Below are 17707 nucleotides of genomic sequence, written 5' to 3'. Positions count from 1 at the left end.
CTCAATGCTGTAATAATGGATTAGCTCTTTAGTCTCTCTCCTATTAACATGATAAATTGCCTTCTAAGAATCTTACTTCAATTCAGAGGGCAAAAGATTCTGATGTGGCAAAGATTATTCTTGCAGTTCAAGTCAGCAGTTAAAGATCAACATGAATTTAGAAATGACAAACAGAATTAATTTGGTTTTTGTTGGTCATGAGAAGATTCTCCAAAATGTAAAACAGGATTATCTTTAATTTTCAGATGAAGATGCATTGTATGCTGTTACTCTCTGGATTGTTGCTGATTTTGATAAGCCAGCTGGTAGACGACTGCTTGCTGATGCCTTGAAAAGCCTGGTGAGTTTCTAGCAGGTTTTATTAAAATTGTTGTTATGAATATGTTCTCAACAACTCTCTCTTCACATTCAAAAACCATACTCTTAAATAAAAGTGTAGCAACTTTGTTGTTGGTCAGGTGCAGACTTAAGAGATTGTGCTTTTGTTTTACTCAGTTCCTGAAGGGAAATGATCATTTTGTTCATGGACTTGTGAGGCAGGAGACAAACTGTGACACTGTGTGCTAAAAGGGTGAATTTCTTCCCAGTTAGACTTGCTCCCATCAGGTAGCCCAGAATGTTACCTGGGAGGACTTTGGGAACTATCCAAAGTTGTGGATGGTAGATGGGAACCATTAAACAGTGTTCTCCTGTATTATTTGCCACAGCTGTGGCCATGAAGCAACCATTTTCCCCTACACTGTTTGTGTGCTTCTAAGATCCTGTGTGTTTTAATATGCTAGGAGGATCATCCACATTTATGAGTTTGCTTGTTTTTAAGTTCTTCTGTGTTAATAATAGCATTTAAGGTCTGAAATATAAATATACTTCAGAAAGTATAAATGTCAAGTCAGTATAAATGACAGAAAGACCCTGTGTTTGGGGCAGGTTAGAAGAGTACTTAAACTGAAATCAAGAAGGCATGTGGACTTTCTAATCAGGAATGAAATAGGAACCACCCTAAGGGAACTAGAAAATTGGGATGTTGCCAAGAGAATGTGATAACAACTATGTCTTAGAAAGAGGCTTTAAAAAATATAGAGAAGAATATTCAGTACAAGCCCTTGTTACAGAAAAGTATTTAATTTCCTGAACTGCTTGATTTATGTCTCAGGCTTGACAGATGTACTCCCTCTGTAGCTTAATTTGTTAGCCCTCTTCAGCAGGGGAAATGTGCCACAGCTCCCATCTGAGAGGTGAGAACCACCTGGGCAAGTCCCCTTGTGTTGGTGAGAAGAATCTAGGAAAAAACCCCAAAACATTAGATAATTTTCATATGTTGCTTGGTCTAGTGATTTTCAAATTTTATGAGAAATAAGAGTATTTTTTTAAGAGTATTTTTTCAAGTCCACTGATTTTTATTGAGGTTATTTACTCCTTTCTAGTCCCTTCTATCTCTCAAGTCAGGGTCTAGTATAATTCCTGATAGTAGTAGAATTGGCACAGTCACCACTTGCTCGTGACTTGCCATCAGCATTTCAAGTGAAGCATGCAAAAATCTGTGAGTGAAAATGGCTGAAGGAAATTCACTTCTAGCTATTGCAGCTAATACATGCTCTTTTGAAAACTCTGGTAGTTTTTTACTTCCTTTGAAAAAAAGCTTGAGCTGTCTTAGCTGGAAGAGACCTCTCGAGGTCATCCAGTTCAGCCTCCCCCTCAAAGTGGAATTATTGACTTCATTACATCAGGTCAGCTATAGGTGTGTTTGAAGGATTCCTGAAAATCTTCAAGGAGATGACTCTGTCCCTTCCCTTTTCAAATTACTCTGGTGTTGCACTGCCTTCCTGTTGTAGTTCTTTTCTGCCAGGCCAAACTTTGTGAGCATTGCCCCTTGTTACTCTTTGCTGGTAGCAGGAAGGGTTTAGCCCTGTCATGTTTTTCACTCCCCCTTCAGTAACTCTTGGTTGCTATTCAAGTTCTCTGTAGTCTCCTCTTTGCCTGGTGGAGCAAACACAGATTCTTCAGTGCTTCCTCATAGTTTTCTGACCATCTTGGAAGTACTTACTGGAAGCCTTTCCAGTGCTGAATACCAGTGATTGCATAGCTTATTTTTTTGTTCCTTCCTGCATTGGAGTCCATTTACCCTTTCTTCAGTTAGTGGTATTATTGATCATACCTTGGAATCATCACACTCTCTTGAGTGTGAAAACTTGAGTGGTGTCAGTAATTTTAGCAAGTGAAGGATTTTGCTCCTGCTGAACTTTAAAAGTGATAAGTGGATAAATTCTCTTGCGTTTATTTTATGCTTTGTTCAATACTTTTTGAAAAATAGACAGACATCTATCAAACTAGTTCTGAAGTCTGTGAATGAGCACTCATTTATGTCCTTTGTTAAAAACATGCTTCTGCAAAATGCTCAAAGGCAATTGTTCTATTTAAGAAGCTTTACACTTCTATTTAAAATATTTATCACAGGATAGGTAAATCCTTACTAATCACATTTTTACTCACAGTTGGAGTTCTGAATTAGTCATTGATGTATCTTTCCTAAGACAAATAGCTGCAAAAAATTAAATACTCAAGGGCATTTCACATAGTTATAAATGATATGAATACATTAGGTAACAGCAGATGGAACTGTAAAATTACTTATTGTTCTGTTTTTCTTTGCAGAAAACAAGCAGTCATGCACGAATTGGGATTTTGAACAATCCTTCATCAAAAATAAAGGAAGATAACACAGCCATCGCAAGAGGAATTTTGGCTGCTTTTTTAACCCAAAACAACAGCAACTTAAAAGGTTTCCTTAGTAAACTCAGTAAGGAGGAGACAGCAAAATCTCTTGCTGCTGGAACTAAAATTGTTAAATTCCTCATCCCAGTGAGTACAAACTAGATTACTTCCTTTTTATTTTACATATATCTTATTGAAAGGAGGTGGTGAGAATAATTCAGTATTTGGCTGAATGTCATGAAGTTTATAGCCCATACACAGTTTCTTCTCAAGCAGATTTGGATTTTTGATGACTTTCATGTGATTGAAGAATAGAGAATTTCTTTGAAGGGAGAAAATATGACAGTACTGAAAAAATTCAGAATACAGATACCAAATAAAATTGAGACCAAAATAGTTTAATTTTTAATTTTTGGGGTTTTTAATAGCTCTCTCATTTAGTTAAAATTGCAGTATTAATGTTTTTCAAGAATTTAGACTTCAGAAAAAATTAAGACTACATGAGAGTGGAGCTGAGTTATGAAATAACAGCTGCTAACTACTGTTTTTGTGTCAGAAGGAGTTGTAAATTTTAGTCTTTTTAAATAGGAAATGTTGGAAGACTAAGAAAACTCACTGGGCCACATTAGAAAATGAATATTTTTAAGTCATATTTCTTTTTTCATTTTTTAAATAAATTTTGAAAGACATAAAGGTCTCTAATGAAGCTGTGTTTGCTAAGTATGTTACTAATTAATGTCATTTAATTAATTGTATCTGAATGAATCTGCTTGTTCTGTTTATTACTAATAAACAGATACATATCAGAATAATTTTGACAGGTGAGGCACAATTCCAATGTAAGTTTTGGTAGGTTTTTCCCCACTTTGAAAATGAATTTGTGTCTTTCTGGACGATGTTGGCTTCCCCAAAATATGTTCAAATTGTATCCAATGGCCATATTAGAACGACTGTTAGGTTTTTAGAGTATAACAAAATTTTTTAAATCTTTTTTCTAAAAGTGGGAATACAGTTGAGTTGTTGACAGAGTGTTACTTTTCATGCAGCTGTTGTGCTGGATTATGGAAAAATTGCTTCACCTCAGGCTCAGCTTTGCTCTCATGGTTATTCACAGTTGCCCCAGGTACAGACTGCACTCAGGCTCCCCACCAACAGTTGTGTGCTTGCACTGAAGCTGAGGTGGCTGTGTCACTTTGTTTTCTGGTTACCACATAAGGAAGAAAATCTTTGATTTCATCACATGTTGCAAAATTTATTTTTGCTGAATCATTCCAGCATCTCATGCTTTACCTTTGCTTTAGGGAATGGATGGAGATACTTTTGAGAAGAAGTACAACACTTTAGGACTGGATTTAATTAAAACTCAACAGATGTTCTGCCAGGAGGTTCTGAAGCTGCTTCCTGGGCAAATGGCTGTTATTAGCAATGGCAGGGTAAGAAGGAAATTAAGACTCTCAGTCTTTTTTAGGATTTTTTTACTTCTGAGACTTCAGTTTCAAACTAAAGAAAATGCGTTCTCTTGATTTCCCATTTATTCAGACAGTTGTTAGAGAACGGTATGAACATTTGCCTTGCTTTTTTTATTTTGTTTTACTCCTTATTTGTTCATTAGCTCCATTCCATTGGAGCTACTATGTGTGTATGCCATTCCCACAGCTATCTTAGAGTTTATCTGACAAAATTCTCAAAATAGGTTAATATCTGATGTATTATTTGTGATGTGTGAGAATAAGTTTTGATCCTGAAGTTACTTTTATTTTGCTATATAGATAAATGTATGTAAATTACATTGAGTAGGTTAGGATTTCAAGCTCCAAAGCGCCACATTTTAATAAATGTTTAGTTGTTTTATAGTCTCAATTCTTAATATGCAGATAAAAGTGTAGTAATTTTGTTGTTTCAATTTTTTCTATGTCTATGCTGAAACCAATAGCTTTAATTACAGTTGGTCAATAGATGATCTGTGATCAAAAGATAAAATGTTGCATTCAATATTTAGTGCTTCTTAAATGACAGTCAATGCCTTACACTGCAAATACAATCTACGAACTACATTTTAATTCTTCTATTTTCGATTTACTCCACCACTCAAAAGAAATAGAAAGAAAACTATGTTGGCATCTCATAACTGGAAACTCTTTAAATTTAGTGAGTTTAGTTGCTCTTATGCATCCTAAATGCTTCTGAGATGCAACTGAAATACTGCTAAGAAACACACAGAAAGCATTTTTGTTGATGAAGCCTTAAAGAATTGTTATTTTTTTGTGTCAGCTCCCTCATAACTAAATTAGTGAATTTAATTCATAAATTATTATTACTGTTCTCCATGCCTGAAAAAGCTAAAATAATGTCATATTTTAAGTTTTGGGGAAATAAGTTTCATTAAATATTTGGATAAATTTAATAATGTATATTCATATCTGTGTTTTCACTCTAAACTATCACTTTTAAAAAGACATGAGATATCCTTCATTTCTGTCCTTAATATTTCATCACAGAAGTTTTGCTTTTAGGAGCAAATTAATTTTTTCTAATTGACTTCTCCAAATTACCATAGTATTTCATAATTACACTGTGGTTTCATCTATCTCATGCATCATTAATAAAAAAAATCAAAAGTGGAATTTGTTATGTAACCTCTCATTTATAGGATGCAGTTGAATTTTGAGGAAGAGACATTCAGCACCCAACTTATATAATGAGAGTCTACATCCTGGGAGCCCTGTAGGCTATTGAACTTGTCTTGGGTCAATTTGGCCTGATAGACTGAGTAGGAAATTCAAACAACATCCTCAAAGCTGTTTTCTGGGACTCCCAGGCATTTTCCTTTCTTTCAGACACTAAAAATGTAGTAATCCTATATTCTCTCATATTATGCATTTTGTGTCCTTCCCCATTCTTTCTATCCGTTCTGCTTCATTTGACAAGTGGTAGGAGATTGTGTTCATAGAACTAAAAAACTAAAGAGTGTGGTAGACAAATAGTAATTTGAGTTTAAAATATTTTACATAAGAGAGCTTTTTATTCAAGTTATTTCTAAATAGTGTATTCTTTAACAGATGGATGTATAATGAAAAGTAGCATGGATATTTCCATTGCAGTTACTCTTTGTGCTTGATAATTAACTGTAATCGTATAACTGTAAAAGCCTAATCCTGCATAGTTACTATAAAATTTAATTAGTTTTATAATCAATAGCATTGATGTATATAGAGATTGGGGTTTCATATTCAATATTGTGCATTCATTTAAAATATGCATTTATTTTTACTTACAAACAGAGCATTATTGGGACATTCTACACTTAATGTTTTTTTTCTCTATCTAAGGTACTGGGTCCTTTAGATGAAAATGAATTCCATGCAGAAGACTTTAATTTGTTGGAAAAGATAACATACAGTACTTCAGCAGAAGAGATTAAAGCTATTGTCAAGGAGATGGGAAACAGTAGTAAAAGGTAAAATTCTCTTGCCTCATAACATATGTGCAGCTCTGCTGAATTACTCCAAATACTTTCCCTACTTTCACTGTCCTTACAACCAAGAGTACAGCTAACAGTAAAGGATTCCTACTAGGTTTTGTTTGCAAAGAGTAATTGTAAGGAATAATAATAAGCTTGATAAAATACAGTGCATCTTAGGCCAAATCTGAGTATTAATATTTGGAGTCATTGTCTTTGGGAATTATTAGTAAGGGAGCCTGTAGAGTCATGGGCTGATCCTGTGCCCTGACACCATAGTAGACAACATTCACATCTGTTCACTGAAGAAGTGTAAAGATGAGATGAGTTCAGGCCATCTTCTGGTCTTGTGTACAAAGAAGAAAACAAAATTATATTCTTCTTACAGTACTTCTCAACTTTGAGTATCATTTCTGTTATCTACAAGGACTGGCACAATTGTAAGAATCATTGCCAGAAAAACAAAATCAACAAGGGGCAGAACTCAAGGAGATAAGTAGTGAGAGACAAAACATATTTAGACAAATATTCTGACTTAACAACACTGAAATTGGGACTATGATTTCTAAGGAAACTTCATTAGGAAATTCCAATAGAAAAAATTGAAACATGTGGCCAGCCTTGAAACCAGGTCATTTATGTCTGTTCCTTAATGTTGTTATAAATGGGAAAAATTTAAAAAAAAAAGAAAAAGAGTAAAGAGCTAGAAATGTCAGCAGATCTTAACATCATAAACTCACTTCTCGTGATTCTGAATCAGATCTCTTTGGCAAATGTGTGACTAATAAAAACTTGTCATTAATTTAAGTTTCATTTGTCTTGTGGACCAAGCCCCACATTTTCATCATATTACACAGATTGGAAGACCCAACAGTTGAGAAAAATAATTGCTGTGAGGCTGAATGATAACTGTGTGAATTCTGCATCTCTTAAAATTAAGAAGTGTCCATTTCACAAGGCTTCTCTAAGGCTGTAGTGGTTCTTGGGCATTCTCATGCTAAAGGTTTAGCTACAAGTCCTGAGGTGTTAATCACTTTAGAGTCCAGGTCTGGGATGTGGGCTTTCTAAATATCCTTTATGCAAAGAGACTGACTTTAAAATGTTAATTTTTTGCTCCTTTTCTGATGACAACCAAACTATATGTGCCTTATTTAATACAGTGGCAGTGACTTGATTATGAAAATAGATGCCCTGCTGTCATCTTTGCCTAAAACAGAGATGAGACAAGATGTTGAATTACTCAAGGAACAGCACAGGTCAGTTTTGTCATGATAATGCACTTAGAGTAATTTTTTATTAACATTTGAATTTACTGATGATTACTTAGTCTTTGGCAAGTTGAGTAAGCATTCTAATTTTGAAACTGTTGTATGAACAGCCTGCTCATCTGCCATGGCATAATGCATCTTTACTTTTCCTAATAAATTCATTAGTCATGCCTATTTATTTCCCAACCTTACCCTTTGCTGAAAAGAGAGGAGAGGGGTACATGTTTTAAAGGGACATATGATAATACAAAAACTGTGATCAAATTACAAATTTTTATTAAAATTTTTGCTGTTTCCAAATCTCTACTTGTTTTTGTTGGTAAAGGTGCTCCAGTAGTAGTTGTGTGTGATGTGGGACTGTGCCTGTTGGTGAAAGGAGTGAAATGAATGGTAGCCTTATCTAAGAGGCTGACACCTTTTTCTAAGTTACACTAGTAGCAGTCAGTACTGTGCTGCTACCATATATTTTGTGGAAAACAAATTCCAGTTGTCCCTTTTCTGTATTTACAGCATATGACTTTTTTTTTTCATTTTTTAAAATGAACATTACTGACATTTCCTTCCTGTAAGCACAGAGTACTTTGACTAGGGTCGGCTTGACTTAGCCTAATCAAGTCTATCAAACTGAATTATTTTCTGGAATGCATAAAGCTATTCCAGCCTATCAAGCTCCACACTTCTCAAATGCCATTTTCCCCCCTCTTTTTATCTTTTTAAATTATGTCACCACCACTGCTTGCCTGATCCAATGATTCCAGATCTCCATGAAGGGACTGACTGTAAACAAATGACAAAAAGGCCCTTTGTAAAGTCTTGCTGTGCTTTATTTTATTAATTTTGTTTTAGAGAATGTACCTAATCACTAATCAGTACAGAAGTATTTGGATTAATGCTATATTTTTTACTCCTGTTCACATTCAGCTTTTCTAATTGTATCACAGGGAGCAGTCATGATTATTGCTTGAAATGAGGGAAATATTTTCTTGAGCAGTAAAATCTTAAATGCCTCTGATATTACAAATACATGACTAAAAATGTTTGTCCTTTCAACAAATTCAGGTTTGAATTTTCATGTCACTTGTTTTGGATACTTTTTTAACAGTGTAATAAAAATCGAGCCCCAAGAGAATGACCCATTCTATGATGTTGTTGCTATTGTGGATCCATTGACAAGAGAAGCACAGAAGATGACCCATTTATTGATTGTAAGATGGTGGTCATTTCTTATAATTTGCTTATTTGTACTTCAGTTGTTACTAAAGTTGTTCTAATTTCCACATACAGCATAGTAAAGAGTAAACAAAATTTGGTTATTTTTTCTTTTCCTTTAAAATATGTGTTTAGTTATTTTAATTCATAAAAGAAGTTGAAAATGACCCAGTTCATCATTATGAATATCTCATTTGAAAGTAAAATTCAGATGCCCAATGGCCCAGTCCTCTTAGTGAGCCTGTAATTGCTCTCTACAGTCAGCAGAAAGAAAGGAGGAGATTGTGTACATAATTTTTTGCATCTCAAAATCTCAGGAGCTATGTGCTTCTTTCCATTAAACCAGATCACCTTAGTTTTCCAAGGCACCTAAATGAAGTGGTCTAAATCTGACTTGTAATATCATCATGAGAAGATTGGACTATAAAGCTTTCAGCTCTTGGAGAGATATTTCTCAGTTGATTAATGCTACCAAGTATATCTAGATAGGCTTCCATTGTGTGTAGCTATTGATCTTCTAAAGAGAAACTGTCTTAAAAACACAGCTGCTAAAATTATTTTCTTCTTTCACCTACTGCAGAATATCACTGTGTCTCAGGTTCCTTTATAGTTTCCCATAAAAATGTAAATTTTGTCTTCACTTTATGGTCTGTTATAATTCTGAAAGCTCCAACTTGATTTTTGCTGCATCCTATTTTATCTTCTTTTTTTCCTGCAGTAATTATGCAAGTTTCATAAATTCTTAAAGTGCTTTTCCCCCTCCCATTTTCATACCTTTTTATATTAAATGTTGAAGCATCCACTCACTCTTCATATTGTGGAGCAAAGTAAAACATTTTTTAAAAATCATGAAAAATTTTGCTATTTCAAGATTCTGGAATACTAGCTTACCTCTAGAACTAGATCTCTCATTTCACCCTTCTCACTGAAAATGAAAGGTTGATATTACCAAATGAAAATATTTTCAGGTTGAAATGGACTGGAAACTCTCCATTTATCCAGAAGTTCATATTATGAGTGTAAATCACATCAAGGATCTTGCAGCTCAGAGCAGAAGCCTCCATTCCTCTGAGCTCAACAGGCTCTCTCATGCATGCCCAGGCAAATGACTCCCATGGTGTCCCCAGCTGTTCAGCTGTGGCAGATCCTGCTTGAGTCACAGGAGCTCTAGTTTTATTCAAGAAGCCAGCCCTTAGGAGAGAGTAGTGAAATGCTGTTGAAAGTAAACAAACCAGAAATATTTTCATGTAGATTAGACTTTTCAAGAGTATCTTTTTAAAAATGAAAACTAGACTGAAATTTATATGCACACATATGCACACACACACATATATATATATATATATATATATCTGTGTGTGTGTATATATATATAATTACCTGGAAAGCCACCATTTCCTGCTGTAGAAACAAAACAGACATGCAAATACAGCAAGCCCCAAACTCAAAGTTCTTAAGTTAATGCCTTTCTGATTAGCTTACTGTAGGTAGGTGATTTAAATACTATAAACTTTAATCACTGAAATATATTTATATTTAAAGGCTTTTTTTTTTTTTAATTTATATAATTGGATTTGAGCTGAGTATATTGGATTGGTAGCTATTCATGGTGCAAAATTTGTTGAGTATCTACCATGGCAGAACTTGTGATTCTTGCCCCATTCGGTATTGAATATGTCCATATAATGACTGGGTTTTTTCACCCTGGTGAAACTATTGTATTACTTTCTGTCACTTAATAGCTACTTCAAATAAATCTTTTGGTCTTTTTTATTAAAAATACAAACAAAACGTTAGTCATATTAAGTGGGATTGAAATTGAGAGAGGTGTAAATAGTAGAGGTAGGCTGTCATCTAAACTTGACTGCTTAGTCTGAGAGACTGGCAGTGTAAGGATGGAGGAAGGAATGAGTCAGAGCACAAATGAGACCTCAATCAAAGCTGCTGTTTGTTTTTAAAATATGTACTGGATTGTATCATAAGAATTGCTCTAATCCTTTCCAGACTGAGGCAGGTAGCACCTTCCATGTAGTCTGTATTTTTTCCCTTTTTTCAAAAAGTTTTGTCACAGATTTCAGCATCAAGTATTTCCAGACAAGACAGAGTCACTGTCCACTGTAAATATTTAAATGGCAGCCATAACTTTATCATGGTTGGACCACATAATTTCTCAGCAGAATATATGGAAGAACTAACTAGTCCTGAAGTTATGAAGGTGATCTCTAAGGTGATGTGAGAAAAGTAGAAATTCCTTCTGCTAAAATGGAGGACAAAATTGAAGAGTTGTGGATTTTTTTTCCTCATGGTTCACCAAAAACAGGAGGAAAGATTATTCTGTGTAGTCTTAGGATTATCCACCTTTTTTTTCTTGTTCCAGTAACTATCCAGCAATTCAAAAACGTGGAGAAAAAAATCAAACCTTTTATTTTTTTCTTGTCAGTTATCTTTTGCCTTTTTTCCTTTGTTCATTCTGTCTTCAGTGAGGACTTAATATTCCATGCCTAAAGTAAAAGGAATCCCTGCAGGAGCCCCTTTTGGTGATCTAGTCTGATTGCCTATATAATACATATGTCAGGACTCCTTTTTCACAATTATTATTTGAAGTCGAAATAATTTTTTAATCAATTCCTAATTTAAATATTACCAAGCAGCTGAGTACAGATTAGAGCACCTACTGAGATTTTCCTGTGGCTAATTAACCTTACTGTTAAACTCAGACTTGGAATTACAGGTTTTTGTTTAGATCCATGCTGTAAGCATTGATGTTCTCATCATTTTGCCAGTTCTGTTGAAGATTCTATTATAAGTTTGTTTCAGTGCAAATACTTTGTACTATCCTGAAGTTCACAAACAATTCTAAGTGACTGGTTAGATAATCATGGTTTACTGAGTTAATGTTCTTCAGATGAGTTGTGGTAACTCAAGTGTCTTGCAAATGACTTTTTGTTGTGCACATGCACAATAAAACTAGCTCTTGAATAATTTTCAGGCCTCCTGAAATATTTCAACCGTGTTTTACAGTGCTCCCTGAACTAAATTTCCATGCTGTTTGAGTTTTCTTATTTAAAGTAAACAGACTGAACTCTTCAAATATCCTCTAAAAGAGTCTTCTAAATTTTGTCACCATTTTCGTGTGTTAACTCAAATGCCCTGGTTTCTGGTGTCCTCAAATGCCCTAAATAATAGAAGCAAGTTCAGTGTTTCCAGAAGTTGTATTGTTGAAAAACACAGAGATAATGAATTATTGTCTTATTTGTCATTTCCCATTTAAAGTCATTTGAAATGTTAATTAAGAAGGGCTTTTAGTTTTTTTTGGGCTACTGTACTAAATTTCATGGTCAGCTGATGAATTGGGATGATGCATCAGCCTTCTGCGAGATAATTTCATTCTATACACAAAAGCCTAGCAATGCAGATTGCTGAAGAATCATTCTTGTTGTTGGGAAGAGGGTTTTGTTTAGTTTGAAGGTAAAGTCCTTACAGGCTTTTATCATTCTTTTTATTCTGAATGGTAGATAGATATTTGGGTCACTTTGACCTCTGTTTTGATTTTGGTGGTCTTAAACTTATGTCATGTGATGCTTTCCCTTTTTATCCTTCCAGTGCTCTTAGGTTCTCATTTCCTGCTTCTTCACTTGTTCACACCAATATGCTATTCTCTACTCTTTGGGTTTATTCAGTAGATTTTCAGTGATGGTATTCAGTGGCACAAAAGATAAGAATAAGAAACTAGGAATAGAACAGTTCCCCAGGGCTAAGTAAAGTTACAGCATTGTAGTAAAGAATGTGTGTAAGCCATGGGCTGAACTGAGGAGAGAAAAATTATAGTCATAATAAAAAAGAGATTTAATGATGAATATTGTCTTGCTTTGTTCCCAATTTATTTGCTATTGTAGTAATTTTAGATATTAGCCTTACTAGTATTGGTGTTATAACTTAGCTTTTATGTCTTACTGGCCTTTCTAATATCCATAAATGTAGGCACAGCTGCTTTATGCTTTCAGGTAAGCACTTTGTGTCAGAAACCACAGAACTGAAGGTAATTTGATAAAGGTTTTTATGAGTGCTTTAAAGAAATTAATAACTTTGTTAGCTTTAAGCAAAACAAAACAGATTGCACACAAAAATAAGAAAAAAATACTGTCCTAATATTATGGTTCCTATATAACAGCATCCAAAACATTACTATTTTAGAAATTAACAGATGAAGAAACAGAGAAAAAAAATAGAAATATGTGAACTTACCAAAATGTTTTGAAGTTAATTGAATGGTTTAATACATCATTAGTCTATTGTTGACTTTTAAAGTTAATAAGTAATTGAGTATTAAAATAGTTCTCTGAACTTCTCTATATTTAACAATTTTCTATATGCAGCTATTTTAATAAGAGTGAAAGCAATTATTTTAAGATTGGTTGTTGGATTAAAGGCATGTGTTGTACTTGGAGACCTTCAAGTGTTTTAAAATCACAATGTAACAAGGGTGATAATATCATTTACTCTAGTGTTGGAAAATGAAGAGAGCTGCTCTTGAAAAAATTTCATTAAGACATTAAAATTTTGACTGTCAAGAATATCATGTGCTAAATCATGCAGTTTTAGGAAAGGTCATATATTCATTTGTAATATCTGACAATAACTTTTAATATACAGATATATTTACGTCTTCAAAAAGTTTTAGATTCCTGCTGAAACTTGAGAAATGGCAGGATGTCACAAGGGTAACTGGCTTATTTTCAAAGTTTGGTGATTACCAAGAACCATTTTTTACAGAGATTTTTTTTTTGGTAGGTACTGAAGGACATTATCAATATGAAACTCAGGTTATTTTTGAACTGCAGATCTAAGCTGTCTGAAGTGCCACTGAAGAGGTTAGTAGTTCATAGCTTGTCATGCTCATTTTGGAAAAACAGTGTATTTTTATCTTAATGGTGTATTTTTCTTTAAAAGTAAACATTGCTTTGTGTTTCTGAATTCTTTTTGTTGACTCATTTTTCACTGAATGTTATCTAAGCAGTTGGCACTTGTTTAGATAAAAGTTTTTGTTCTAATATGTCAAGCATAGTATCACAGAGAAGTGATCTAGTCCATCAAATACACCTCTCATTAACAGGCCTTAAATAAATCAATAGTCTTTTATGGCTTTGAAAACTTGCAGTGGGGGATTATCTGTCTAAGTTGTTCCCTTCTTTACAGCCCACGGTTTGTGTAATAGATTGTACAGATTCTGTACTCCTAGGAATTAAATTCATCTGAATAAATATACAGTCTGCATTTGTTATATTGAGATGATGCTATATTTCATTGAGAACATGATATCCTGAATGTATCTACTATAATTTGAAGTTTCTTTTATCTGTGTGTAAAAATCATGGTTCACTAATTCAGTGATAGACATTTACACTGAAATAAATTCCTTCCAAGAGGATTTCTTTCCCTCTAAGAGAAATGTTGAAGTACAGCCATCTCCTTGGCAGGTACTTTACCTTTAATCCTAACACCTATATTACTAATTACCTGTGAGAGAGGCAAAGTAGCTCCTTATTCTTTTGGAATATCATCAGACAATACCTACAGCATCTCAAATGGGCTGGTAGATGAACACAGACCTATACACTTTTGGTAATTTTTCTGTGGAGGTGACTATTTTCCATTAACACTCCAAAGGCTATGAAAGTGAATACCCATGAGGTGCATTTAGATAGCCTGACTGTTAGCAGCCTTGAATTCTCAGAATCTGTATCACTGAACTATGCAGAAGGACTAATCTCTATTGCAAAAAAGTCTTTGAGAATGGCTACTGTCCTTTAGCCAGAGAGCTGCAGAATTAATCATTTGCCCACAAAACAGAAGTCCTTAGTTTTTATGCGTTTTATGCATTTGTTCCACAAGAGGGTCTTAATTTCAGTCTTCTGAGTGTCTTCTTGTATGAACATCATTATGATGGCTTTTGAAGCTGGGCACTTTGCAGGTCTTGGTGCCTGGTTCTTTCCTTGTGCTTGGGAGAACTTTTATGTGTGGAATAATTGGGGTAAGAGCTGGAGAGGAACAGGGAAACCCTACCCTTCTGCCCTTCCTCTGCTCTGTCCTGCTGCTGCGAGTGACAGTAGCCATTCTCAAAGACTTTTTTGCAATAGAGATTAGTCCTTCTGCATAGTTCAGTGATACAGATTCTGAGAATTCAAGGCTGCTAACAGTCAGGCTATCTAAATGCACCTCATGGGTATTCACTTTCATAGCCTTTGGAGTGTTAATGGAAAACAGACAGCTCCACAGAAAAATTACCAAAAGTGTATAGGTCTGTGTTCATCTACCAGCCCATTTGAGATGCTGTAGGCATTGTCTGATGATATTCCAAAAGAATAAGCAGCTACTTTGCCTCCAAATTTCATCATACTTAGTAAATACTCACTATATTTGAAAATATTTTAGAGGAGCTTCATGTTTGCATTTTACCAAAAGTTGGGTTTTGTCACACTTCTTTTTCAACAGCTTCTATCGTTTTGTTCTGGAACCAGAATTAAATTATGGAATCAATAAGCACCTTCCTTCTGAACCTGTAGCAAAATTCCTAGAATTGCCAGAATCACCTCTTTTGACCCTAAACATGATCACTCCTGAAAGCTGGCTGGTTGAAGCAGTAAACAGTTCCTGTGACCTTGATAACATTCATTTGCAGGAAGTAAGTAATAGTTTGTGAACACTGTAAAACTTGTGTTGGTCCTTCTACTTCAAGAGGGAAGTGGAAATGTTGCAAGATTTGTTTTGTGTCAGTTCTCCTGAAATATTTTCTTTGGCAGTTGTTTCTTTGGTAATTTTCTTTGGTAAATTTTTCTTTGGAAATAGGCAATATTTTACTGTTTCTATTGTCATCATCTTTTCGTCCTTTTCTCTCTTAAAAAAAAAAAGAGACCAGTCTTAAAGGAAAGCAATGGAATAGGAAAAAAATTGGAATGCAAACCACAAGTTAAAGCAATTTACCTGCTATGTTGAGTTTTGTGTTTAGAGAAATACTGCATTTAAGATAAAAGTAAAGCAATTAAAGGATTCTTTGTATTTCCTAGTTCTTGTAACCTAGGTGAATCTTCATATAAACTGGAATATATGACTGTTTATTAATGTAGTTCAACTGTATTTGACCCTCTTTTAGTTCACAAGTCTTTCCATTATTATTTAATTCTATTTTAATCCCCCATCTTCAAAATAATTCGTTTTGTTTGAGTCAATAAGCTTATGCAAAATATTGAGGGTGTTTGATTGACCAAAGCTCTGTATTGTGAAAGTAAAGCTGGGATTTACCTTACAAAGGCAGAGGTGCCTCAGCTTCAACAGTCAGTGGAGAGAAGGTCTCTCCAGAGTGTGACCCTTCCTCTTTGTCTTGGATACCTGTTTTATAATTGAGTCAAGTTCCTGTGGATGGACTTTTCTTTGGGTTTTTTTGACTGTGGGAGTTACATTGTGGTAAATCCCACACATGTTTGTGACTGTAATATTTTGCTTTTCCCACGTGGTTAAATGACATAATTTATTGATGAAGCATTCCTTCCATAGATAAAAGGGGCAGTTATAGCAGAATATGAGCTGGAATATATATTGCTTGAAGGACATTGCTTTGATGTGACAACTGGACAACCTCCTCGAGGGTTACAGTTCACTCTGGGCACAGAGAAGAATCCTGTCATGGTTGATACTATTGTGATGGCCAACCTTGTAAGTACTTGGTACAGGAATAGTCATTACAATTGCACACTTCTTGTGAGAATTCTTCATGAGCATCTTGTTCTTTAAGTCCATTTCTCTGTGTTGCAAGCTTAGTAATGCTAAAAGTAACAGGCACATCCTGGAGCTGAGCTCATCTCCAATTTGTTGAGCTTTCCCCCCTGCTCCTCTCCTGTGATGCAGTATAGATTTGAATACAGCCTAATTTTATACTCTTGCCTGAAGTGCCTAAACTGGCAGCCTAATTGCCTCTAGTAGGTGGTAGGAGGCAGTTATATTCAGGCTGAGATTCCCTGACAAATGGAAGGTATGATTCACATTCTAAATAAAATAACCCTTTTTTTTACACAATGATCCAGGCAAAAGAAGACTCCCATTTTAGATGCTTCAGGTAGGTGCTTAGAGCCTTGGTGGGACATACCCACACCTGAGAATTTCTCTCATCATGCAAAGTAGTTATTTTTCATGTTGGCAGTCTGTAGAGCATAAGACCATGTGACTTCTGAAGTAAAACCTTTCTTTTCTGTTGGCTAAGGGAATTGGAATGGGAAGGATTTTGATAAGACCTTTTACCTATCTGCTGTTCTCTAGTCTTTGTAAATATTGTATCATAAGGAATGAAATACTTAATAAATTGTGAATCTTTGATTTTTGCCCAAGCATTGAATACAGACTCAACAGTAGATGATGTTTGGCATGATGAAACGTTTAACAATTCTTCATTTCAAAGCTTGCTCTCTGTGACTTTAACTTAGCAATAGCTGTTTACAGTGTTCCTAAAATGGCAAGGTATTGTGTTGACTGGGAAAGTTGTTTCAGACAAAAATTTTGAGTTTCAAAGAAGCTTTTCAATTTAGTATCTGTTCAATAAGTTATTTCTTTGCTGCTCTTTTACTTGCTGTCCTTGGTGGAGTTTTTGTATGTAACTCAAGTTCAGCTAGAAACAAATAGAGCACAGAAAGACGTTAAAACAGACGTGCAGGAAAGTGATAGTTGTTGCATACCTGACACACTTCTTTCAGGGCTAGTACAAATGCTGAGTAGTTCATTTTTGTATATGAAGATGGTTGAGTCTGAAATGCAAGCAGAACAAGTGCCTGTGTTTTTTCCTTAGGGGTATTTCCAGCTGAAAGCAAATCCAGGTGCTTGGACGCTGAGATTGCGTAAAGGGAGATCTGAGGAGATTTATCAGGTGTTTTCGTAAGTATGAATCCATCATTTGGAAACAAATTCATCTGAAACTGCAACATGTTTTGAAAAGATGACAACACTGAAAGAAAGTGAGCAAAGATAGCATTAAAAAGTATAAGATGCAAATGATGATTTAAAGTTTGTTAGG

At 34.7% G+C, this 17707-nt stretch overlaps 1 protein-coding gene across 1 annotated transcript in view; it reads left to right on the top strand.

The window, feature by feature from the left end:
* UGGT2 (UDP-glucose glycoprotein glucosyltransferase 2) overlaps positions 1-17707 on the top strand; it is a 78134-nt gene that overhangs the window by 42838 nt on the left and 17589 nt on the right. Inside the window, exons 20-29 of the mRNA XM_054272091.1 lie at positions 246-340; positions 2653-2859; positions 4014-4145; positions 6042-6169; positions 7333-7428; positions 8543-8645; positions 13441-13520; positions 15142-15331; positions 16201-16359; positions 17483-17568. Coding sequence (XP_054128066.1) covers positions 246-340; positions 2653-2859; positions 4014-4145; positions 6042-6169; positions 7333-7428; positions 8543-8645; positions 13441-13520; positions 15142-15331; positions 16201-16359; positions 17483-17568 — 1276 coding nt within the window. The remainder of the gene's footprint in view (positions 1-245; positions 341-2652; positions 2860-4013; positions 4146-6041; positions 6170-7332; positions 7429-8542; positions 8646-13440; positions 13521-15141; positions 15332-16200; positions 16360-17482; positions 17569-17707) is intronic.

The sequence above is a fragment of the Melozone crissalis genome, unplaced genomic scaffold, assembly GCF_028551555.1.
Source record: "Melozone crissalis strain CALT ecotype California unplaced genomic scaffold, PUWL_Pcris_2 ptg000013l_1, whole genome shotgun sequence".
Taxonomy (NCBI): Eukaryota; Metazoa; Chordata; class Aves; order Passeriformes; family Passerellidae; genus Melozone; species Melozone crissalis.
Note: the sequence above shows the minus strand (reverse complement) of the source record. Positions and strands in the feature narration are given on the sequence as shown.